Below are 25,467 nucleotides of genomic sequence, written 5' to 3' on the forward strand. Positions count from 1 at the left end.
CACTATGCTAAGTACTGGGGTACAAAGATCGAAAGGGAGGTAGTTCTTATTCTTGAGAAGTTTATAAAGGGGAAGACAATCATTTTAGGGAAGTAATGTTGAGAGAAGGTTGCTTTGATTTGTCTAAGGTGCACAGATCAATGGTGAGTCATAAGCTACCCCTTTCCAAAAGCAATGGTAATATTGATTTGATTACTGCTTCCAGAACGACAGGCAAAAAGTAAGGAAGGAGGAAGGAAAGTTTTAGTACAGAAGAGGAGATGGCTGGATGGGATATAAAAGGGAAGCACGATTTAGGGTTTGGGATCAGTAAAACTGGCTAGATTCTACACAAATACCAAACAAGATGCCTTGACCCCTGAGTGGGAGTTTCCAATAATTTCCCCAGAGGCTGGGCACATAGGTTCTGAAGGTCCATTGAAGATAATAGCAGTCCAAGCACAGAGAAGCAAGCAGATGGCCAGATGGCCTGGAGGTTTGGTGCCAACCAAATCTAGACTGCACGAGGTTTGTATTTGCCCAATCACCATTCAAATCTGCACAGGTCCAGGGTAGGAATTCCATGGCTCATGAATTAAATTTCATACTATTGGATTAGACTCACTGTGCTGGCCCTTCAAGATCATCTTAGGTTTTGCTAGTCAATGTGTTATCATCCCATGTAGATTTATGTCATTTGCAAACTGGATAAGTAGCCAGTTCTGCCTTTTCTAAGTCATTGATAAAAATGTTAAATAAGAGGTCAAAAAGGTTCCTGGGTACTCTACTCTGAGACCGACCTCCTTCCAATATGACAAGGACTCCTTAATGATCATTCTTGGGTCTCGTTACTCTATCAGTTCTAAATATACCTCATCATAGCATCCTCTAGCCTATATATCACTTTCCCACAACAATTGAATGAAAATCTTCATCACTTCCTCTGTTAACACCTGGGTAAACTGCATCTCATGGGAAAAAAAGGAAATGTTAGTGGGATGAGACCCATTCTCAAGCTCAACCTTTTTGATCAGTGCTCTTTTTTTTTTTTTAATAATCACTAACCATCCCCCTATAAATATCCCATCATCTGCTAAGAATTGAAATCTCAGAGTAGGTCTAATTGACATTGTCCACTAAATGGGCAAGTTCCCTTCAAGTAAATAATATAAATAGATGAATACTCTAGTTATTCTAAAGACTTCCAAAAATTCATTTTTTTTACCAGATTATGTGTGTAGACCGAGTCATTTTTTGTTCTGTATTTTCTACTTTACCCACTTAGAGGTTTTTAAATGTTGGAATGGCTTGATACAAAGTCTAAGATGGCAGACTCCTTAAGTTGGTTCTGACCTGCTTTCCCAGCTATTGTTTCTATTTCTTACCTCCACACCTTTAGTTTTACTGTATTTTTAAAAAACAACTTTTCACATTTTTAAGAGAGTACCTCTTACAGGTAAGATTTAACTTCTGTCTGTATTAAGTCTAAATTGACATATGGGTTTGGATTCTGGATTTAGATCTTGATTAATATGTGACTTCAGTCAAATCACCTCACAGCTCCATGCCTCATGATAAAAATGTTAAATAACAAGAGGTCAAAAAGAGATCCCTGTGTACTCTACTCTGAGACTTCCAATACTTCCAAATTTCCTTCCAAAATTTCATCTATAAGAGAAAGAGATTAGTTTAGATGACCTTGAAGGTCCCTTTCAAGTCTAAATCTATGATTCTATGAGTGGATTACACTATACAACTTCTATTGTACCTTGCAGCTCCAAGTTTAAGATCCAGGGACTTGTTAATTTAGCTTGATAGCTTTAATTTGTAAAGTGATAGGTAGGCTATGCAGAAAATGGTTAAGTATTGCTATGTACAAGTAATCAGGCCCATCCTTTGCCATTAAATATCATGGCTGTGAATGTCATTAGTTGGCAGATTAAGAAAAAAAAAAAGCATAACTCACCCAAAATTTGGATTTGGGGCAAGGGAAAGGATTTGGAAAAAGGAGATGAAGAAGTGAAATCTTTGGAAATAGGAGTACAGGACAAAAAGTGATTTGCTCCTTTCTTCCTATGTAAAATATGAAATGGTAGTAAAGTTGCTTAAATAAACAAATAACTGGGCATCTTTTTTTCCCTTTTGAATGTTAGCATTTCTTTGGAATTTTATTATTTTTCCCAGGAAAAGGAAATTGTCATTAAAAACGACTTGGGGTTTAAAAACATATACACACACATACTCATAGACATCTCACACACAAATAACCATATTTTCGAAAATAATTTTTTATTAATCGACTTTCCATCCACTAGATTTCCACCTACATTGCTTCCATTTCTTTTCCCAGAAAGCCATCCCTAAAAAGATGTTTAAAAGAAAAAGAGGAAAATGATCCATAAATCAAAATACTGGAAAAATCTGACATAGCCCTTGGCATAGGAATTTGCAAAAGGTGGTGGTAGGGATCAGGAGCAAAAAACTTGTCTCTGTATCTCTTTGATGCCAGATTTGCTCCTTTTCATTCTGCAACATTGTTTCAATGGTCTTGTGTCACTTTCCACTGCCATCCTGCTAGTCACTGTGTATATTGCAGTCCTGGCTCTTCCTTCACTCTGCACCAGCTCATGTAAGTCTTTCTGCACTTCTCTGTATTCCTCGTCACTGTTTCCTCCAGCTCAGCAATATCCCGTCACATTCAGGGACCAGGCTTCCCTGGATAGATCTACATTGTTTCCAGTTTTTTGCTACCATAGAGTGCTGCTAGGAATATTTGTGAGTACAGCTTTCCTTTTTGTCAATGACCTCTGTTATATGGGGATTTATTTACACCACCTTTTAATATGTGCCAAGCACGGGAGTCTGAGTAAAGGGGATGGAGTTTTTAGCTACTTTCTTAGCATAATTCCCAACTTCTGGAATTTCCATACTAGTTTGATCAATTCCCAGTTCCACCAATGATGCATCAGCTTGCTTGTCTCTTTATAATCCCTCCAACAATGACCATTTCCCATATTTTGTCATCTTTGCCAACTTACTTCAGGGGTATAAAACAAAATTTCACAGTTGGTGTGATTTGCATTTCCTTATTTTTAGTGAGCTATAACATCCTTTTATACAGTTAATATGAAATATTTGTTCAAAATAAATAAATAATGTACAGGATCTTCAGTTTTTGGAGAATTGGGCATTCATAGTTTCTCATTTTTCCTTCTGAGACTTATGATCTGTGAGTTTCATAATTGAATATGGATAATTTTAAACTCTATCACTGGGGCTGCCTTTTAGGGAAAAGGAGTTTCAGGCGAGAAGAAAAGAGGGTAGGTGAAATTTTAAGTTATATGGCAGTCCCTGGAGTTTCTTCTGTTGACTAAAAAAGCAGATCTACAAAATTATAACCAAGGAGGGCATTCTAGTCCTACCTTTGTATCCCAAACACTGAGTACAGTACCCAGGATATAGTAGGGATTTAAGAACTGGTGATAGAAACAGTGATTAGAACTATGAGTTTGCTGGTAGTCAGTCAGTCAATGAGTATTTATTAAACACTTAATATGTGCTGGAAACATAAAAATAAAGGCAAAAAAATATGTCCTTGCCCTCAAGAAGCATACACTCAAATTGGAAAGAAGATATAAATATGAAGATTCACAGAAGCTACTTACAGATAGATGACAGTGATCTGAAAGCAGAAGGCATTAGCAGCTAGTGACCTGGTAGGGCCTCCTATAGAAGGAGGGATATAAGCAGTGACTTTAAGGGAATTAGGGAAAACAAAAGATGGAACTAAAGGGTTGAAGCATGCCTAAGGAACTCCTAGAGGCAAAATGGCATAGAACAAAGTGTGCCAGACCAACAAGGGTTCAAATCCTACCTGCCACATGAACCTGGGCAAGTCATTGAACTTCTGTCATGTTTCTTTACCTGTTTAACGTGGGGTCTGGACTCACTGGACTCCAAGATTTCTTCTAGCTCTTTAGCTATGGCTCTCTGATTCCAGAGCAAAACATCTACCAAAGTGGGTCAGAACTTTTCTCTGGCAAAGATGTTTGAAGGGTGGCCTAGAGCATTATGTAAATAAGGGCCTAGATCATCCTGCATCAGCAAACAGGAACTGGCAGTTATTTTGCTGTCACACAATCAAGGAAGTGGTTGTGGTAGGTTGGAAGAGGTACATGGGGACTTGTGTTCATTTTAAAAGCAATGGCTACAGCAGTTGAAAGGCATTGCACAGACACAATGATAGCTTAATTTAGTCAACATAAACATGGATGACCCTCTACTATCTGTATCCTAGGATTACTTGGCCAGCATGTGTCAGGAGTAGTACTTGAATTCAAGTCTTTCAGGCTCCCAGACCAGCTTTCTGTCCTTGTCTATTGAATTAACTGTAAGCTTCCTTGTAAGAGAGAACTCAAAGCATACAGATACAAAGGTTTCTTTATTTAAAATTTTTTTTTATCTGATTTGATATTATTATAAAATATCTGTATTTTATCTATATTATATATTTAACAGGGGCTGTTTTTGCCTCTTCCACTCCCCAGGGCTGAGCACAGATCGTGGCATACAGTACGTTTTTAAATCCTTGTTGATTAAGTAAAAGGGAACTTTAAAAAATGCAGAGATCTTTGAATTGATTTTACTCCACCAAATGCAAAACTTTCTAGAAAGCTGAGTGAGCACTGTCTTGCCCAGTGGATAGAGCTGCCAGACCCAGAATTCAAATCAGGCTTGTGGCACTTCCTAGCTTCCTGAAGCTGGGTAAGTCACTTTAAATCTGTCTCAGTTTCCTCAACTGTAAAGGGGGGATAACAGGACCTACCTTGCAGGATTGTTGTGAGGATCAAATGAGATAATATTTATAAAGTGCTTTGCACAGTGTCTGGTGCATAGTAAGCACTTTATAACTGTTTTGTTGTTGTTCAGTCCCATTAGACGCTCTGCTTTCGCATTTTGGGTTTTTCTTGTCAAAGATACTTTTCCAGCTCATTTTCCAGACAAGGAAAGAGAGTCCCAAGGTTACACAGCTAGGAAGTGTCTGGAGTGGGATTTGAACTCAGGACCTACTGCGCTTTATTCACCGCGCCACCTAGCTGTCCATATAAATGTTGGCTATTATTATTTTGATAAAAGATCTTACAGGTTTTTACCAGATTGTGTGCACGACACAAGAAAAGGTAGATAGTAGGAGCATAATAAATGCTAATTTCCCTCTTCCCAATGGAATCGGGTTAGGGTGAAACCAGAGACTCCACAAACTCTTAAGAAGTCTGGCTGCTCATCTTGGCGCTTGAGCCCATCTACGGTTCCTCATTTCAAGCTGGGCAGGCACTTCACCTCCGGGGCTTTAAAAAGCCTAAGCTCCAGGCCCAAAAGCAAAGGTAAACCTGGGGTCGGGGTGCATAAGAAGCGATGCAAAAGCAACCCTCGAGGAAGAACACGGAGACTCACTTAGGCAGGAGGCCGGCGCTGCGCTGGCAGGCCTGGGAGCAGGATGCTGGGGCACTGGAGGACCGCCCCAGGCTTTGCTAGATCCCGGGGGACACGGAAGAGGGGAAACAGGAGGGCCCCGGTGACGACGACGGTGGCGGCGGCGGCGGCTCCCTGCGCTCCGCGGCCCGACCCGCGGGGGGCGGTAGCGGCCGGCTGCGGCGGAGTCGGCGCGGTCCCCGCTGCGCTCGCTGTAACGGCCACGGGCGGCAGCGAAGGCAAAGGCAGCGGCTACGGCCGCCCAGGAAGGCGGGAGCGAGAGGCATCGGCCTCGGCGGGGGGCGGTGTGTGCGCGCGCGTGGGAGGATGCCACCCCTCCCCCTACCCCCACACGCACACGCACACACATCCGACCCCACCGCGGCACGCGACAGCGACTCCCCCCCCACCCCCAGACCCCCTCCCGCCCTTACCGTCCCGGAGCCCTACAACCGCAGCTCCGGCCACCCGCCACCCCCTCGGAGCTGAGCCCGAGCGGCGGCAAGGGGGTCACGGCGGAGGTCAAAGGGTAAAGGTCCTGCTCCCAGCAGCCTCCGCGGTTGATACGTCGCCATCTTGGATCCGCGGGACAAGAAAATTCATGCGGTGAGTTTTTGGCAATTTTTCGGAAGTCTGGTGGCGGGGCGCGCGGCGGGGGCGGCGGATCCGGGGTCCCCGCGAGGCGGGGGAAGGCTCCGGGGCCGGTCCGGTCGCGTCGGGGGTCCGCGGGCAGCGTCCCGGTCCGCCGCTTCCCGTTGCTTTTGTCTCGGCTCCAATCGAGAGAGGGAGAGAGCGGAGCGGGAGGGGAGGGGGGGCGGCGGCGGTGGAGGGAGGGAGGAGGGAGGGAGGGAGCGGGGGTGGGGGGTGGGGAGGGGGGGACGGGACGTAAAGCGTCGCTCGATCCGGCCCGCGGCGGCGGCGGCGGCTCCGGCTCCCGAGCCTCCGAGGCCTGGGCCATCCGGCGGCCGCGGCAGCGGCGGCAGCCCGGGCTCCCGCTCCCCAAGGCGCCAGTCCGCCAGCTGGCGCGGACAAACCTCCGCGGGGGCCGCCGCTGCCGCTGCCGCCCCGGCAAGAGGAGGAGGAAGAGGAGGAGGAGGAGGAGGAGGCGGCGACGATTCGGCAGCCCGGGCCCCGCTCCGTTACGGCGCCGCCTCCATCTCCTCCTGCCGCCGCCGCCGCTGCCGTCTGGGGCCCAGTCGTCCATCCGTCCTTCTGCTGCTGCTCGTGTTTGGGGGCAGCGTGGGGGTCTCGGAGGGTGGGTAACGGGCCTCTCTCTGTTCGCCTCCGGGCCTGAGGGCAGCGGGAGGGGGCTGCGATCGCGGTGGGAAGGGAAGGAAGGAAGGAGAGGGGAGGGGAGGGGAAGGCGCCCGGGATGCCGCGACGGATGATGCTCTGGCCTCCCTGGAGCAGCCCCAAAGCGAGCGAGCGAGGCTCCCTCCCGCCCCAAGGCTCGGCGCCCTGCTCGAGGTTCTCCGGCTGCTGCCATCGCCTTGTCCGTTTCCACTTCCGCTGGGCCTCCCGGGCCGCTCAGGTCTTCGGGCTCCCTTGAAAGTTTCAGCCAAAAGACAGCGGAGAGGACGGGAGAGGCCAGTCTGGGAACCCGTTGGAGGCCCGCAGGCCGGTCCGGGGGACCCGCCTCCTGCAACCCCGCCTCCCCCTCCAGATAACTTCCGATGGGAAGTTTGTTTGCAAAAGCATTCCTTGGGTTTTAGATTTTGCACTCACAGGAGGCCTGGTGGGGACCACAGTACCAGCCTTACTGTCGTATGTAGGAGATGCATCCTAAAACCCCTTCCCCTGGCATGCCGTCAGCCTCCTTGTCCTGGAAGTGCGAGGAGTCATCCCCACTTGCCGTCATCCAGTAGATGGAGATCTACAATAGGATTCTGTTCCCTTTCTTGATTGCTTGGAGCTTTTCATGCAAGTTAATTCTACAGATACCTATACTTAGGTGATCTGTCTACATAGGACTGAAAGTTCAAGTCCTTTGGCTTGTATTTGCAGAAGCATCTGCTCGTGAAGAAGGCCCAAATAGGGGGAAGAGTTGAACACATCTAGTGCTATTGCTAGGGGATAGGAATCAGAAATTCAGTTCCACTGCTAGCTTGTTTTTAAACAAGAGAAGCAGCAGATAATAGTCAAATCTTTAAACTGTCTTTCTTGGGGTTTACTACTTAAATAATTTCACAGTTCCATTTTAGTTTGGGTAGTTTGCATTTTATATATATAATATATGTACATATACATACATGCACGTATATATGAGAGGTATTGCCAAAAACACTTCAAAAGTAATAACAAAAAGGTGTCATTTGTTGAAGGTACCCCTACCTTAATTTGAAGAGTTGAACAAGAACTGAAGATAGAAGGTTAATTTTTCCAAGTTTGTTTTAGTTTCGATTAAGTGTCTCTTTTTAAGGGGTGAAGGAAGAACATTTGGGTGCTCTGTATATACTGTACCACCATCCTGGAGCAGTTATCTTTAGTGTATATTTGGAAATTGCTTTTATGAGCCCAACAGAAAGGTGGTAACACACTTTTTTTTTACCTTAAGGAGATTCTCTAAAGGTTTGAATTCCATGTAATCTTTTTAGAAGAAATACCTTTCACTTTTACTGGAAATGCCCTTTTATGAGATAAAGAACCATTTGGTGTTGTTAGTAAATAGATCAGATTTTAGTGTTAGTTTAATTTTTCAACTTTATTATTTCTCTCCATTAAAAATTGCTCTGAAGTTCTTAACAAGTTTACAGGACACCTTATATACTTCTGTATATATATATATATTTATATGTGTGTGTATATGTATATATATATGTAAATTCCTTCCTATTTCAAAACAGGAAGTGAGTTGTAGTTCATATTTTTACATCTGTTTTGATGCTTCAGTGAATTTTTAAGTTAATTTAAGCTTTTTTTTTTGGCATACTCCTTTTATTCTGAATGCTGTTTTCAGAGATACTTGTAAACTACTTCTCATTTTTTGGATGGGGAGAGAGGTGAGAGTTTCCTTTGTTTTCAACCAATCAACATGACCTTTCTATTTTAATTTCTATGCCACTTACATTTCAAAGCAAATCAGACTAGTGGAAAGATGAGGGCAGTTATGATAGAGATTAGTGTGGTATAGTGAAAATTGAACCAGAATTTAAAAGCTTTGGTTCTAGGCCCTCTTTTCCTTTTTTTAGGTTCCTTGAAGTTGGGCTAACCACTTAACTTCAAAGAGCCTCAGTTTCTTACTCTGTAAAGTAGGATTATAATCTAAATGTTAGAGGTTTAGTGAAGATCAAATGAGATGATTTATGAAAACATTCTCTGATATGTAAATTGCTGTGCATTCAATATATGGGATTTTTTTTGGGGGGGGGCAGAAGAATAGGAGTGAATTCTTTTAAGCCACTTGAATAATGCTGTAGTTGCTGTTCCAAAAATGTAATTTAGGATATTTTTCTTTGTTTCATGGAGTACTGATACATAGGATAGAGTTCATAACTCCCAAAGCTAAGAAGCTAATGAACTTTTTAACATTTTAAAATTTAAGGACCCTGGACTAACCTAGCATCCAAAATTTGCCTTTTTTTTTTTTTAAAGGTGTTTTGGAGGTTTAAAGACCCAGTGCACTTTGAGAATGAAAATAAGCAAATACTTGAGATTTTTTAATAGCCTTCTTTAGAGATATTTCTGAAACCCAGACCTTTTTGCTTTTTATTAGTTTAGTAAATTCTATTATCAAAACAATTATTCTTGGGCACTAAGTAAAGAGTAAATACAAATATTAGTGGCTTTTCACAACTCATGGAAAGTCTCAAGTTGACTCTATTTGGTGTCTTTTAATATGCTTCACAGATTTTCCAATGGCACAGAATAGGTAATATGGAGATATAATGATACAGATGTATGAGTAAACCTTAATGCAGACATTGTTTATTTGTTTCTGGAGGATAAGTGCTGACAGGAAAAGGTTTTTGTACCATTTAAAAAAAAAGTTAAGTGATAAGTATTGGTGCTTTGAAATGTGTAGAGCCTTTTAATACCATTTCCATTAAAGTAAGTCTACTCTTTAATGATAATTCATTTGAAAATAGACTTTGGAAAATTTTTTAGTAAATGATTATACCAAGTATTTATGATTTTAAACTGAAGTAAATCTCTAATGATTTTCTATTCAAGAAAACAGGATAAAAAAGATAATAGTGAGAAATTCAGAGTTATTTTGAGTAGCACTAGGACATATGAGCATTCATCACATATCATTCTAATATTTGTTTTTTCATTGTCTAATAAGGTAATTTCTATTGAAAATCCAAATGAGTTATCAAAGCAGATTTCTCACAGCTAGCCTTGTTTTAGGAATAACTTGGGAATTTAATTTTAAGATGATTTGTGATGTATAATAGATGAATTTTGTTTTTATTTTTACAAAGAACAGAAAAAGAGGACTGCACATGGAATTGTGAACCTGCGCTACTTACCACTTTTTTTGGTATGTTTTAAATGGAACATGGTAATTCCAACACTGCTCAGCTTGTATGTGTCCCTGTCTGAATGTTCTGCTCTTTTCTGTTTTTATTTTTTTCAAGAGATTCATTTATGCTTTTATTGTGGAAAGGATGACCATCACTATTCCCCCCCCCCCCCCCCCCATCCTCAACTCTTCCCTTTAATTACCATTTTAAAAAGCCCTTATAACAAGTGTAGCCATGTAATACATTGGCAATGACTGAAAATCTGTTTCATTTTGTACTTCTGTCCTGCCATCGCTCTGTCAGGAGATGAGAATTATGATTCATCATTCTTTTAGAGATTTGGAGTCACAATTGGTCATTCTGTTGATCGGAGTTCTTATTCTTAAGCCCTTCATTGATATTTTCTTTTACAGTCTTGTGGCCCTTATATAAATTGTTCTCTTCACTTTTCTTTGCACAAATGCAAGTCCCCCCAGGCTTGTAGAGAGATTTTAAACAGACATGGCTCAATTAATGATATTTCATATGAAAATGGACAGTTAAAATAAATTATGGAAATACATTTTTAATTTATTTTGAAACTTTTCCTTGATTTTACTGATGGCCTTCCCATTTCTAAATAACACTTGTTTTTCTGTTGGTTTTAGCCTTTTTTTTTTTGCTTGAAATTATTTGATGTGTTACCTACTTGAAGTTCCTACTCCCCGTGTAAAACCATACTGATGTGTGGGTTTTTTGTTGTTGCTTTTGTTTACTTGTTTGTGTTATCAGTTATAATAGGAAGTGGCCAGATTTGAAATGCTAAATATCTATATCTATCTACATATGTGTGTATAGATAACATATTCATATACAGAAAAATTATATATTCTCACATATTGAGATTCTCTACATATTTCAGAATGAAACCATTGAATTATCATTTTTTAAAAAGGTTTATGGCTACTTACATCACTGTTACACCCTGTTAAATTTATGACATCTGTGTTGGGCCTTCTATCCCTTGTTGATCTTTTCTTTGTAACAAAGGAAAACAGCTAGATTTCTGATGTTTCATATTTTGTTGTTCCCAACTTCTTTATTAGGTAGAAAGAAATTTGTTTTATTAACAGTTTTCTAGGGACAATTTTGGACTTTGTGAGTGATGATTTTGACTGTCTTTTAGTATTGTTTTCATGTACATTATTGTAGTAGTTTTATATACCCTTTTGGTTCAGCTTGCTTTATCCTTCATCTGTTAATACAAGATTTTGCATATTTCTTTGACTTCAAACGTGTTGCTTCTTGCTCTGCAGTTATTCATTATATTAATGTGCCATAATTAGTTCAACCATTCATCAGTGATACTTGATTAATCAATCATCAAGCATTTATGAAATCTCTTAGCATATGACAGACACTTTACTACCAAACTACAAAGACAAAAATGAAATTATCTCAGGCCTCAGGGAGCTTATTTTTCCATGGAGAAGAGAGAAAAATACCTAAGTATATATGTATATAAACATACAATAATACATATCTAAGTATATAGGTATAGAAAATGATTGTTTCTAGTTTTGTTTTTTACTATTTAGCAGTAATCGAGATTTATTACTCTACAAAGGTTGCGTTTATCTTATATAACTAGGAAATGAGGCTAGAAATAGTGAACTTTCTTTTGTTTTAAGATCATTTCATCTATTCAGATTCAACACATATCGAACTCAGCTTTGATCAGTATAACATAGTTCTTGTCCTCCAAGCATCATTGATCTAATTTAAGAAGTGTACACAAATAAGGTTATTAAAAAGTAGATTATAGTATCATAAAGAAGTTTGGGGGTTCAGAAGGGAGCTATTCTTATCTCATCGAGCACCTAAAGTCCCCTTCAAGGCTGAAATAACATTTGAAATGGCCCTTGAAGGATGAGTAGTTTACATAAAAATTTTTTTTTAATCATTGAGAACTTGAGAACATCAACAAATACAACATTTCTATAGATGAAGAACAAATAAAACTTATTTATGGCTGAAATCGAACTACTTGTTTTGTTTTTAAAATTCATTTACAGTTAATTCATTGTAGTGGTTCCAGAACTACTCTGCTCATTTGCCACTTCTTCTGAAATTGCTTCTTTTCTCTGTGTATTTATTTTTAAGTTTCATTCATACTCTTCTTCTTCTTCTTTTTTTTTTTGGTATTACTATCATTACCTTCCCTAATACATTTCCCCACCCCTCCTATAAGAATAATAAAACAAAACAGGCAGTGTGTCTGAAAATGTCATTTTTGCACTTTTAATCTATGGTCTCTTCGATAAGAGATAGGAAGCATGATTCATCATCAGTCGTTTAGTGTTCTCCTTGGTTATGGCATTGAATTCTTAAGGATTTCATAGTTGTTTTGTTTGACAAAGTTGAAGTCCTCAAATAACTTGTTCTTCTGTTCTTGCACATTTCACTTATTGGTTAGTTTTTAAAAATTGATTTTTATTGATACCTTTTAAAAAATCACTTATTTTCGTTTGTATTCCTCATCCCTACCCCAAAAGCTGTTTCTTGTTACAAAGGAAAGAAAAACAGTTCATTAAAACTAACCAATATATAAAAAGCCTGATATGTTCCTATTATATGTATATTTTTATGTTCTTCACTCATGGTCTACCATTTTTACAAAGAAGCAAGAGGAGATGTTTTCTCAATCTCTAGTCAATTTCTCAGCATTCATTTTTGGTTGTTTTTTGGTTGTTTCCATTGTTCTCGTGTATGTTGTTTTCTTGGTTCTATTTACTTTATTTTGCATTAGGTCATGCAAGTCTTTCCATGCTTATCTATTCATCATGCTCATCATTTCTTACAATAAAGTACAATAAAAAATAAATTCCATTGCTTTTGTGTACCACAACTTGCTTAAGCATTCCTGAATTAACAGATATTTACTTTGTTTCTAGTTGTTGGCTACTAAAAAAAAGTTGCTGCTTAATATTTTGCTATATGTGGAATCTTTCTTTTTGTCATTTACATGTTTGGGATATATACCTAGCTGGTTTCAAAGGGTTTGGCATTTTAGTAAATTTATTAGAATAATCTCAAATTGTCTTCCAAAAGGTTGGACCAATTCATGGCACTACCTGCACCATTAGTGTGCTCTCTGCATCAGTTCTCAGGTTTCTTTAAATCTTTTCTCTTGTTTCTTACTATGAAGTAATATTATTCCTTTATATTCATATACCATAATTTGTTTATTCATTCCCCAATTGATGGATACTTACTTTGTTGAAAGTTTTTTGCTTTCTGGTTTCCTTTCAGCTCCTTTTTTCTGTTTCTGTTCTGCTCTGGCCTTTTCATTGGGAATGCTCAAAAATCTTTTCTTCTATTAACATTCTGTTTTCTCCTTCACCCAGTAAGATTATATTGGACTTTACAAGTTCTTGGATGGAATTTTGTTGTAAACCTTTTTCTTTTTGGAATGTTGTGTTCTATCCCCCTTCCTCCCTTTATAGTAGTTACAGCATAGTGTTGTGTAATTATGACTGTGGTTCTTTAGTATTTGAACTCATGTTTTTGGATTCTTCAATTTTTTTCCAACCTTATCTTACTTAGGTCTCAAATTGGCTCTTAGATTTGGTTATAACATTCCAGGATGTTTTCAGTTTGAGATTTCTTTCAGTAGATGAATGGTAGATACTTTCTATTTCTACTTTACTTTCTGGTTTCAATAGATTTGGGTAGCTTTCTTTTTTTAAACCTTTACCTTCTGTCTTGAAGTCAATATTGTGTATGGGTTCCAAGGCAGAAGAATGGTAAGGGCTAGGCAATGGGAGTCAAGTGACTTGCCCAGGGTCACACAGCTGGGAAGTGTCTGAGGCCAGATTTGAACCAGGACCTCCCATCTCTAGGCCTGGCTCTCAATCCACTGAGATACCCAGCTGCCCCCTTGGGTCGCTTTTTTGAAAGATGGTATTCATGGTTTTTGTTTGATTGTGATTTTTTAAACCCTTACCTTCTCTCTTAGAATTAATACTAAGAATTCATTCCAAAGCAAAAAAGCAATAAGAGCTGAGCAATTGGAATTAAGTGACATACCCATGGTCACACAGCTAGAAAGTATAAGGCCAGATTTAAACCCAGGACCGCTTGCCCTAGTCCTGATTGTCTATTCAGTGAGCCACCTAGCTTTCCTGATGTTTCTCAATTTTACAGGTCAGTTGTTTTTGATAGTAGATAATGTACATTTTATTTTGTTCTAATATTTCTTATGGAGTTACTGGTTTCTGATCATAGGGAGCTTGTTACTTTATTTTATTTTATTTTTTTTTAAACCCTTACCTTCCGTCTTGGAGTCAATACTGTGTATTGGCTCCAAGGCAGAAGAGTGGTAAGGGCTAGGCAATGGGGGTCAAGTGACTTGCCCAGGGTCACACAGCTGGGAAGTGTCTGAGGCCAGATTTGAACCTAGGACCTCCCATCTCTAGGCCTGGCTCTCAATCCACTGAGCTACCCAGCTGCCCCCTGAGCTTGTTACTTTAGTAAAGTTTTTCCCTCTTCTAAGTTATTAATTTTCTTTCCATTTTCCCCCCCGAGCATTTTAATTTCAATTTTAATTTCATTTGTAATCTCATTTTATTGTAGCCATTTTTGTAGTCCTTATGGCTAGCCATTTTTTTCTGTGGCTTTTTTTTTGTATTTGTGAAGTTCCCCTTTTTTTTAATTATCTGGGAATACATACATACATGCACATTAAATCCAGAGTTTATCTACTGTGTTTGATTTTGGGTTAATATTTATTTATTTCTCTTTTTATTCATATTTTCCCTGACATGAATCCTTTTTCAGCACTTGTAGATTCAGGGCTGTTCATCATGATTTGTATTGACTTCACTAATATGAAATCTCTTCCATCCTCTTGGGTTTTATCTCTCATCATAATTCCTGACTGGATGGAGGAACATACATATTATCTTTTTTGTTGTGTTTCCCACCCCTTTCCCCCTGCAGTATGTATATAAGATCCAGCCTCTTCTACAACCTTCTTAAAATTTTAATTGGGAATAAGAGATGAGGGAGCAAGAAGCTGGTATCCTTCTAAATCAGGAATTCTTAATCTTTTTTTTTTAATATCATAGACTTTTTTGGTAGCTTAGTGAAACCTATAAACCCCTTTTCATAATAATCTTGAATGAATCAAACAAAATACATGGAATCTTAAAGGAAGCCAATTCTACTGAAACAGTTATCAGAATGTTTAAAAAAATTCACAAATCCTAGGTTAAGAACTTCTCTAAATGCTCAGACTTTTATTTTAAACTTATTTCAAAAAATATATTTGAAAAATGAATTTGGTACTTCCCTGTCTTCTAAAACAAAGCATGCTAAATATAATTCGACTTTTTCTTGATAATTCAAGGTTATGATTGCAGTGAAGTGATATAAGACAGGAATTATTAAGGTATAGAGGGGCATTTGTTTCTATCCTACTTTGGCTAGAGTATTGTGCTTTTGGTCTTTGATAATTTTTTTTCTATCTCCTTCTGTGTTATCACTATTTGTTGCTTTCATTGTACATATCACTGGCAGTCCCCTGATTCTTTCCTTGCTTCCATTTTCATTGGCCTTTTTAGTCATTTGTGGAATGGGAAAACATAATCAGGTCCTAGATAACTGGTTAATATTTTCTTTTTAAAATAAGAATAGATTGGAAGAGTGGAGGTATTTTCTTAGGGGTAAAAAGTATTCTATTTTCTTACCTGGACTTGGTGACATGCCCACACACCTTATTTGCATCTGTCTGGGTCCTGGGCTAGCATGTAGTTGAAATTGTTGGATGGGTGACTTGGAGAAGTGAATCATTACTGTAATGGACATTTACAGAGCAGTTGATAGTGCTTTGCAAATTGGCATTTGTAATTGCTTCTTTTTCGATGTGTAGAAACCAAGTGAGGGTTAATGAGTCTTGGACACAGAATGACAAGAAACAGACTTGCAAAGTGATGATCTTTCCAAACTTTGTCTGCTTTTAAGATTTGAAATCATTTTTGCTTATTTTTCAATTGTTGTTTTTGTGACTTAAAACTAGCAAAGTTGATGAAAGGTAATTATTAATCTGATAGTAATATTTTCATAGACATAGCATGGCAGAGCTGATAAAAGCTGATTGATAGCCAGGAAGATGTTTTGTCCTCCAGATAAAATTGTAAACTCCTTGAGGACAGGCGCAATTTTCACTTTTGTGTTTGTTCCTTTGTTTTGTACCCCACTTCTTTGCCTGGTTCACATGAAATGCTTAATAAATGCTTGTTGATGATTAATAATGGTTAGAGTACTGGATTTGGAGTTAGGAGGACCTGGATTTGAGTTCTGTTTCTGGTGTTTCTCAGTTATGTGAACATTGGCAAGACACTTAATATGTCCAAATCTCAGTTTCCTCATCTGTAAAAATGAGGATATTTTCAGTGCTTGTCTCACAAGAGTTATTGTGTGTGACTTGAGGCAGATGACATTTATATAAGGCATATTGCAAACTTTATAAACTACCTGAATGTCACTTTCTCTTACTGTTGTCTGCTAATAGTGATGTCTAACACTGACCTATCTGCACCCACCCTTAGTAAAAATCTCCTTGAGTGAAGGTAGGTAGGTTGCAAAATAAATATTTATTCATCAGAACTGTTAAAAGAGGGGCAGTTAAAAGAGCTCAATGAATGGAGAGCCAGTTCTGCAGACTGGTCCTGGGTTCAAATTTGCCCTCAAGATTCTTCCTAGCCATGTGACCCTCTATAACCCCAGTTGCCTAGTTTATATCACTCTTCTGCTGTGGAATGGATACTTCGTATCAATTGATTTTAAGACAAAAGGTAAAGGTTTAAAAAAAAAGAATTGACAAAAGAAACAGTGGAACTTAATTATCCTACCACACCAAGTAGGTAATAATAGGTATCTCAAATTGATTGTTTCAAAGTTATTTTGAAAGATACCGACAAGTAGGGTGAGTGTGGAGTTGGCAAGACTTGAGTTCAGATCCTGCTTCAGATACCTTCTAGTCCTGTTATTTTGGGCAAGTCACTTAATCCATCTCAGCTTCATTTTCCTCAACTATAAAATAAAGTTGTAATAATACATATCTCCCAGGATTGTTGTTAGGATGAAATGAGTTAACAATGTGAAGTGCTTTGCAAATCTTAAAGGGCTATGGAAGTTTAGTTATTATTACTGCTTTTTCCATTTTTGTATTTGGATTTAGGAATTCTTCTTTGTGTCACCAAGGGGATGGATTTATTTATCGATTCCATATCATAGTTATAAGGATGTTTGGAGATGTGAACTTTTGTTTTTTTGTCACATCTAGTAGAAAATGGTTTTACATATTTAAAACTATGCAAACAACAACTTTGACATCTACTAAATTTACATATTAATTTTGTTTAAATTTATCAAAATATTGTTAGAAATACATGTTTGTACTTTATACATTTCATCTTTGAATTTTATGACATAGTAGATAGAATATTGGAATAGAGTTTGGTATCTGGTACTAGCCCTGCTGCCTAACCAGTAGTGTTACATTGGGTAATTTTCTTAAATTCTCACTTCTTCCTATCTCACCTATCTATTGAGATTTTTGGCAAAAAAAGACCAAAAATCTCACCACTCAAATCCAATGAACTTTTAAGGTCTTTAAAAACTCTAAAAATCCATGAAGTAAAAGGACCTCTTTTCAGGGTTGGGAAATAGAGGAGTCAAAAATACAGTCAAGTTTTTGAGCATGGGATTTGGAGTTGGGGATGCCAGCTTTTTCTAGTATAAGTAGCAACTGTCTACTTTATCATCTGTATGTATTTACTTGTTTGGGGATAGTACTGCACATTACATATACATTATAGTGGTTAATTTTTTGACATACTGAATGTTGACATATATTGTAACAAATGCATTAATTTTTTAATCAAGCCTGTTTTATATATACAGAAATGTCCTTTACATTGGTGAGAGTTTTGTGTATGGTGGATTTGTATGGTTTTAGGGAAAATTTTGTACTATATTATAGTAGTATCCCTAACTAGTCAAAACTGATTTATTTGGGGCACAATTTAAATGATAAATTTTCTGGTGTAATCATAGCTAATGTTTTTTAACTTTTTTAAGACCATCAGATTCAGCATTTCCATTTTATATATGATATGGCAACTTTTCTTTATTAGAGTGCAGTTTTTATACTCTGTACTTTTAGTGTATTTTAAAGATAGAATCTTTGCATGCAGACCAGTTAGAGGAATTTAATGGTTACATAAAATTTGTATTACATTTCAGTTTCAAGTAGCCAGTTTTGTGTGATATTACAGATTTGAGTCTTACATTATTATACCATAATAAATATAGTATAAAATAGATTCAGAACCCTAAAAATTAGTGATCAATAAAGTTAATCATAATACCTCATGGTAGTCTATTTTTATATTAATAAAGTTACATGTTGTGAGGGAAAGGCGTATATTTCAGAGACTCATTTGAATTTATTAAATTCTCTTAATGCTATTAAAATGATACACTTCAATGCTTGTGATATTTGTAAGGTAAATACATTCTTCAAGTTAGTGTTTTTGTTTGCCCTTATATTTTTTAAAAAGTGGAGATTATGCTTTACTAAGAAAGAATGGAAAGTATTTGATAATGGCACTCATTAAAATTTAAAGTTATATCTGTAGTAGTACTAGGATGCAAGACCTGCTTATTCCTTTTAGACTGTGTGTGAATGAAATAAAAGGAATTATGTTATGTTATGTTGAGATCTCTTGGTATAGTGGCAAGAGTTCTGGACTTAAGGAGCCTAAATCCTGTTATTGCCATTTGCTTATTCTGTAACTTTGGTCAAGCCATTTTCCTGCCATGGGCTTCAGTTTCCTTATCTATAAAATAAGGGCATTGAACTTGATGTCTAAGATAACTTCCTACTCTGTCAATGTCCCTCTAACATAGTTAGTGCTTAGTATTGAGTGGAGGCATTGCAAGAAGGAACCTGTAGTTTCAGTATTGCCTTTGTGTATGAAGTATATCAGTGAGCTCCAGTTTGTTATTATTTATACTTGCAAACCTTAAAGTGCTCTAGAGATAAAGACTAGTTATTGTTGGTATTGATAATTTCTGACAAACATTACAAGTGAATAACAAGGGTAGATTTTTTTTTTTTATGTATACATTCCTTTTCTGCCAGGGAAATTTCTTAGATGGTATCTAATTGCGTATTGGAGAAAAATCTAATTGCTTGACTAAAAGTAAAATTATATATATATATATATATATATATATATATATATATATATATATATATGTATATATATATATATATATATATATATATATAAAATTAGCAAAGAGACAGTTTCTGCTGTTCGAGGTGATCTGTGGTTTTTTCCTAGAGGAAGCCTGGGTTTGCCTTATTGCTTATGGTGACTGGATGCATCTCAATTGACTGAGACCATAATATTAAATGGAGATTGTTGTTACATAAAAATGGGGACGTTTAATTCAAAATCTAGGGGCTACTTGGAAGAAGACAATAGGATGTTTTCTTTAGTTTAAAAGCCTTTTTTAAAAAATTCTTAGAAACATCATTTGAACATTAGAGTAAGATTTTTTTGTGTGTTAATTCTGCAAATAGTTGAAGTGAAGATAATTCTTAAGATGACCTCAGTTATTTTGTACTCTTCCAGAAACAATATGAAGAACATACATTTTTTAGTTGAAGGAACAAATTAAACCTGGAAGAAAGAAAACTAAAACAGAGAAGGGTAGGTCCAAAGTAGGAGGGACTTAATTTATCTTGAAAAGTTCAGAGAAAAACTTAAATTTATGCTTGGAAGTATACCTGGTAGTTAACAGTAGTTTTGACCATAAACTGCTTTATATTATAATGAATTTATTTTAGTTTTTGTAGGTCTAATATGATAACTTCATTTGCTTCATACCATTAGCTATTTTCTAGTTTTTATAATTCTTTTCATTTTAAAATTTATAACGTAACTAGATCTGATTCCATCTTTTAGAACTTTTATTTAGCCCTTAAATTTTTTTTAAGACTCCTTTCTAGTGTAAGTTTGCTTCTGTTCTATAAAGGAAATGTCCCCTATTTTCTGCCATGAATATAGAACACTTAACACTGGTATTGAATCATGTCATATCATTTAAGAAATGCCAGAGAAAAAGTTAGTCCTTGCTCTTCTTGATGACAAATCTAGCAGTCTCTGTATACTGTATGTGCAGTCTGGATATGTTTTTCCTTAAGCAATTTGTATTATTAGTGTATTCTATATTTCTTTTACTCCATCAACAATCAAATGTATTTTTGTGAACGTTATGACTATTACTGTGAATTAACTACAGTGTTTGCACAGGTTTGAGAATGTCTTAATTTGACTCTATAAACAGAGTAAAGAACAGATGGTTTCTATTTGTACAGGTTTTAGTGACTTTTTATTGTTATTATTTTACTTCCCTTCATCTTCAAAGAATACTACTTTGTATTAGAGATTTTGGAACAATAAATAATACACTATGAAAAGAGAAGCTTTCTAGCAAGAAGTCACAAGAAGAGAAATTTGAGGCTAGGTCTTTGTGTAGTAATGAATTTGGGGTGTAATATTGTTGCTTAAAGATGCACAGTGTGTGTAAGCAGCCCGTGACATTGCCATTGATCTTTTGCACTCAGTCAACAAGCATGTATTGAGTGCTTGTAATGTTCCAGGTGTAGTTCTATAGGCAGCTAGGTAGTACAGCCAATAAGTTTGAATTTTTCCCAGACATATACTAACTCTGAGATTCTGGGCAAGGCCCTTAACCATCTCAGCCTCAGTCTCCATAGTTGTAAAATGGGAATAATAATAGCACCTGCCCCATGGGATTTTGGGAAGGATCAAATGAGATAATAGCTGTAAAAGTGCTTTGCAAACCTTAAAAGTGTTTATAAATACTAGCTCTAATTGTTTGATTATTAATGCTAGGGGCACAAAAATGAAACAACTGCTTCTCACAAGGAACTCCCGGTGGGTCTTAGGAGACTATATAGTTTGAAGGCTTGGGACTGGACTATGATTTTATTTGTATTGAGTAGTGATGTCAAACTCAAATAGAAAGGAATCCTTGCAGGTCTAATATTGACTGAGAAATCCACAAATTAACATTATGTTGCATTGTATTTTTATTTATCTTGTTAAACTTTTCTCTTTTGTTGTTGAGTTCTGTCAGGTTATTTGTGACCTCATTTGGAGTTTTCTTGGCAATGATACTGGGGTGGTTTGCCATTTCTTTCTCAAGCTCATTTTGTGGTTAAGGAAACTGAGACTAAAAGGGTTAAGTGACTTGCCCAGGGTCAAGCAGCTAGTAAACACCCGAGTCTGCATTTGAACTCAGGTCTTCCTGACTACAGGCTCTTCATTGTATCTGCTATTTTAATCTAGTCTTGCTGCTTTCTGGAATTTTGCTGGCTACTTGAGGCCTTAGGCCTGTGAGTTTAACACTTCAGATAATAGAGGAAACTGTCTTCCAATATAACTGGCCATTTTCTCTGCTCTTTATAATGTTAAAGAATTATTTAGAGTACTTCTTTGTAAAAGTTTTGGTTTCAGGACACCTTCACTCTTGTAAAAATTGTTGAGGAACCAGAGAACTTTTGTTCATGTGGGTTATCTATCTTCATATTTATCACATTAGAAATTAAAATGGATAAGATTTTTAAAGATACTAGTTCATCTTAAAGTGATAATCCATTTCTTATCCACATAAATACAGTTTTAATGAATAAACCCTGTTTTCCAAAACAAACAAAAACAGCTAGTTAGAAGATTGGAAGTGTTTTACCTTTCTTGGTAAATTTCTTTAAAGTCTAGATTAATAGAAGACAGTTGGATTCTTATACCTACTTCAGTCTGGTGTGGCTGGCATATCTAGCCTCATGCAGATATGTAGTCAGAAAAGGGAGGACAATTTTAATAGGCAAATATCATCATTGTTTTATTATAATAATACCTTTAACATTATAGAACCCCTGAAAGGATTTTGGAGACTGCCAGGGGTACTAGGACCACACTTTAAGATCAGCTGGCTTAGGGCATGGAGAGGTTAAATGACTTACTTGGAGACCCACAGCTGTAGTATGCATCCTAGGCACATCTTGAACCCAAGACTCTCCAATTGGCAGTCTATCCATTCTACCCCACCGACAGAAGAATATTCACAATAGACAAGGGAGACCCTGGAAGATGATAGTATCACCAAAGACCTTATGAACTGTGAAGGAAATTGGGGCTTCTAAGAAGTGGAAGTGGGAAGGGAGTGCATCCATCCCAGAAATAGAGAGACAGATAACCTTTGCAAAGGTATTCAGAGAGGAGATGGAACATTATGTTGTGAGGAACATAGCAAGAAGGCCAGTTGGGTTGGAATATAGAGTGTTTGAAGAGAAGTAGGCAATTTGGAGTCAGGTTGTAAAAGGCCTTTAATGCCAGGGGAATCTTTATTTGGGGGTAGTAGTAATTGGAGTTTATTTCAGCAGGTGCAGTGGTATATCAGATATTAAGGCCATGCACAGCTCTAAAAGGAAGTAAACTTGGTAGCACATAGAGAGTGATAATTTGAAAAAAAGGATACTGGAGAAAAGTCTGTCATTCTGTGGTTGATTCATTAGGTAATTAAAATTGAGATAATAATTATCATTGCCTGATGTGTTCCTGTCTTCCCCACTATTCATTTAAGGTTTGTGTTGGGAGGTTTGTCTTAAGCCTCTTTCCTTTCCATCTAGCTCTTGGAAGCTCCTTGAGGTCAGGAACTTTGTTATTATGTTTCATCTTTGCACCCTTTCCACAGTTAACAGCTGATGCTCAAGTTAACAACTGGATAGCTGTACTTGTTGGGATCCAGGAGAAAGGAAGGCCATTCTTACATTAGGTAGCTCTCTTCTGGAGGATTTAGGGAAAGACAAGAATGAAAATTAGACTGAGGAAAATGTAACAGGCCGGGAAGAGAGGGCTTCTTTCCATTTGTGCATTGCTTTTGGAACAATTGAGTCTGTCATTGCTGCAAAAGGCTCATCTGTTTTAACACCATACCCAGTGATGTTTTATAGCTGTGATTCATACAGTGTCATAATCTCCATTGACTCAAAAGTGCTGGTAACCAAAGGGGCAATAACAAGATATATAGTGAACATAGGAGGAGGGGGGAGATAAGTAAGCATTGATATGGTATTTATTACGTGCCAGGCTCTGGGCTAAGCACTTGTTACAAATACCTTCTATGATCTTCACAACAATCCTGTCGTTATCCTCATTTTATAGTTGAGGAAGCTGAGGAAAGCGACTTGCTCTGGATTACACAGCTAGTAGTAAGTGTGTCTGAGGCCAGATTTAAACTCAGGCCTTCTTGACTTTAGGCCCAGAGCCTATCTATTGCCAACAATGACTTGGAATAGAAAATTTTTGTGACTATGAAGTGCCAGTATACCCATGAAAGAACTGATTGAGTATCAGAGTAATCCTTGTGCTACCTTTATCAGTTATTATGAGGAAAAGGAGAAAGGAATAAGGAATAAGCATTTATTTCAAATATTTCCTCATTGATCTTTACAACTACTCTGATGTTGGTTGTTAAAATGTTGGTACTATCTTCAGTTTAGAGTTGAGGAAATAGAAACGGATTAAGTGACTTCCCCAGGGTCACAGAGCTAGTAAGTGTCTGAAGCTGAATTGAGCTATCCAGCACTTTCTCCACTTGCTACCAACTGCCTCAGGAGTACTTTGTAAATTGCAAAACTGTATACATGTTAACTACTAAGATTGCAACATACCTATGATTCTGCTTGGTGTCTCTTGTGAGCATTTATTAAATACCTACTAAGTGATAGTCACTGTGCTACATGTAGGAAATGTTTCAAGAAATGAAACTACCTTTGCCTTGAAGGAGTTTACATTCTTAAAAACAAGTATTAATGTGTTTGTATCTCCCATCTCTGCTCTCCCTTATAATAAAGAATTTAAAAAAGGAAAGCAGATCAGCCATAGCAACTGAGGCATCCACTGAGTCTCAAAGTATCTGCAGCATTCCACATTTCTAATCTTCCACCTCTGAAGAGAAGAGGGAGTCAAGCTTCTTGGTAAATGAACAACATTCAGTTTCATGTCTATTCTTTCTGTATACATTGTTCTTTTTTTTTTTAAACTCTTACCTTCTGTTTTGGAGCCAATACTGTGTATTGGCTCCAAGGCAGAAGAGTGGTAAGGGCTAGGCAATGGGGGTCAAGTGACTTGCCCAGGGTCACACAGCTGGGAAGTGTCTGAGGCGAGAGGTTTAGCTCTCAATCCACTGAGCTACCCAGCTGCCCCCTGTATACATTGTTCTAATCATTGTTTATGCTATTTTCCTGTTCTACTTTTCTTTCATAAATTCCTATCTTCCCATGTTTTTTTTTTAAATTTTTCATAGTCAGAATTTCTTATTGTAGTCATTGATGATTATGCTCTACAATTTCTGTAGCTATTCCTCAGTTCACATATTCTTCCCACTGGGGAGAAAACATTATGTATGCAGAAAAATACAAAATACATACAAAGTAGCTTATTTGGGGTGGGGAGCTGTAGAAACTGGGGAGGAAAATTTGATCAGGATAGTTGTTTTTTTTTTTTTAATTTAAGGAAATGGCATATGAGAGAGTTGAGGTAATCTAGAGATTCTGTTAGGCATATGTGAAGAGGAAGGGCATTTTAGACAGAGAGGGAGTGTGGTAGAATGGGAAGAACTATGCTTTAGGAATATCAACTTGGCAGCTGTGTGGAGGCTGGTTTGGAGAGGGAAGATTGAGAAATTTCATCAGAAGGATTGAATTATATTTCTTTCCCTCTCCTTACTAAGGCAGAAAAGCATATTATATTTTAGGAGGATTTTCAGCCATTTAGGCAACAAATATTAAGTAAACACCTGCTAAAAGCAAATCTGTGAGGTGATAGGAAGGGATTCAAAGACAAAAAATGAAACTGCCTCTGCCCTGAAGGAGATTCCATTCTCTCAGGTGAGAGAAGTAACTTGCAGGTACTCTTTGATATACATGGATAAGTATCTAAAGCTGAAGTACAAAGTAATCTTTTTTGGTGGTTGTAGTGACACATGTTGCAGGTGTCATCAGAGCTGAGCTCTGAGGGAATCTAGGGGTTCTGAGAGGCAGAAATTTGAAAGGAGTATGTACTGGAATAGGGAATGGCCACATCTTAAGAATATGAAGTGGAGAGTGTACATATGGGTAAGCTTAGAAAGACTAATTAGCAGAGAAGGTTCAGTTTGATCCCAGAGGTGATATGGAGCTAGAGTTTGTTGAGGAGGGGAAAGACAAATCCCTTTGACAGCTGTGTGAAGGTTGGATTAGAAGAGGAGGCTTATCAGAAAGTTATTGCGATAGTTAGCATAAGATGGAAAGGGGATTTGAACCTAGTGGTGGCTAGGCTAGTGGAGAGAAAAGAATTGAGTTCATGAGCTGTGAAGGTGGTGGGATAGACAAGAATTGCCAACTGGTTATGGATGTTTAAGGTCA

General features: G+C 37.8%; 1 protein-coding gene across 12 annotated transcripts in view; it reads left to right on the plus strand.

Moving 5' to 3' along the window:
• The first annotated feature begins 4,436 nt into the window (after positions 1-4,436).
• Positions 4,437-25,467, plus strand: part of CNOT2 (CCR4-NOT transcription complex subunit 2) — a 207,503-nt gene continuing 186,472 nt past the window's right edge. For 3 of the 12 annotated variants that reach the window (XM_056800719.1, XM_056800723.1, XM_056800727.1), the window contains exons 1-2: positions 6,475-6,706; positions 9,876-9,934. Coding sequence is in view for 2 of the 12 variants with exons in the window: in XM_056800718.1 (XP_056656696.1) it covers positions 5,477-6,057 (581 nt within the window). In the remaining 10 variants the exon portion in view is untranslated. Of the gene's footprint in view, positions 6,058-6,473; positions 6,707-9,875; positions 9,935-25,467 lie in introns of those variants that run through there. The other 9 variants (XM_056800720.1, XM_056800724.1, XM_056800729.1 and 6 more) reach the window with 8 other exon arrangements.

This window comes from Monodelphis domestica, chromosome 5, assembly GCF_027887165.1.
Source record: "Monodelphis domestica isolate mMonDom1 chromosome 5, mMonDom1.pri, whole genome shotgun sequence".
In the NCBI taxonomy this organism is placed as follows: Eukaryota; Metazoa; Chordata; class Mammalia; order Didelphimorphia; family Didelphidae; genus Monodelphis; species Monodelphis domestica.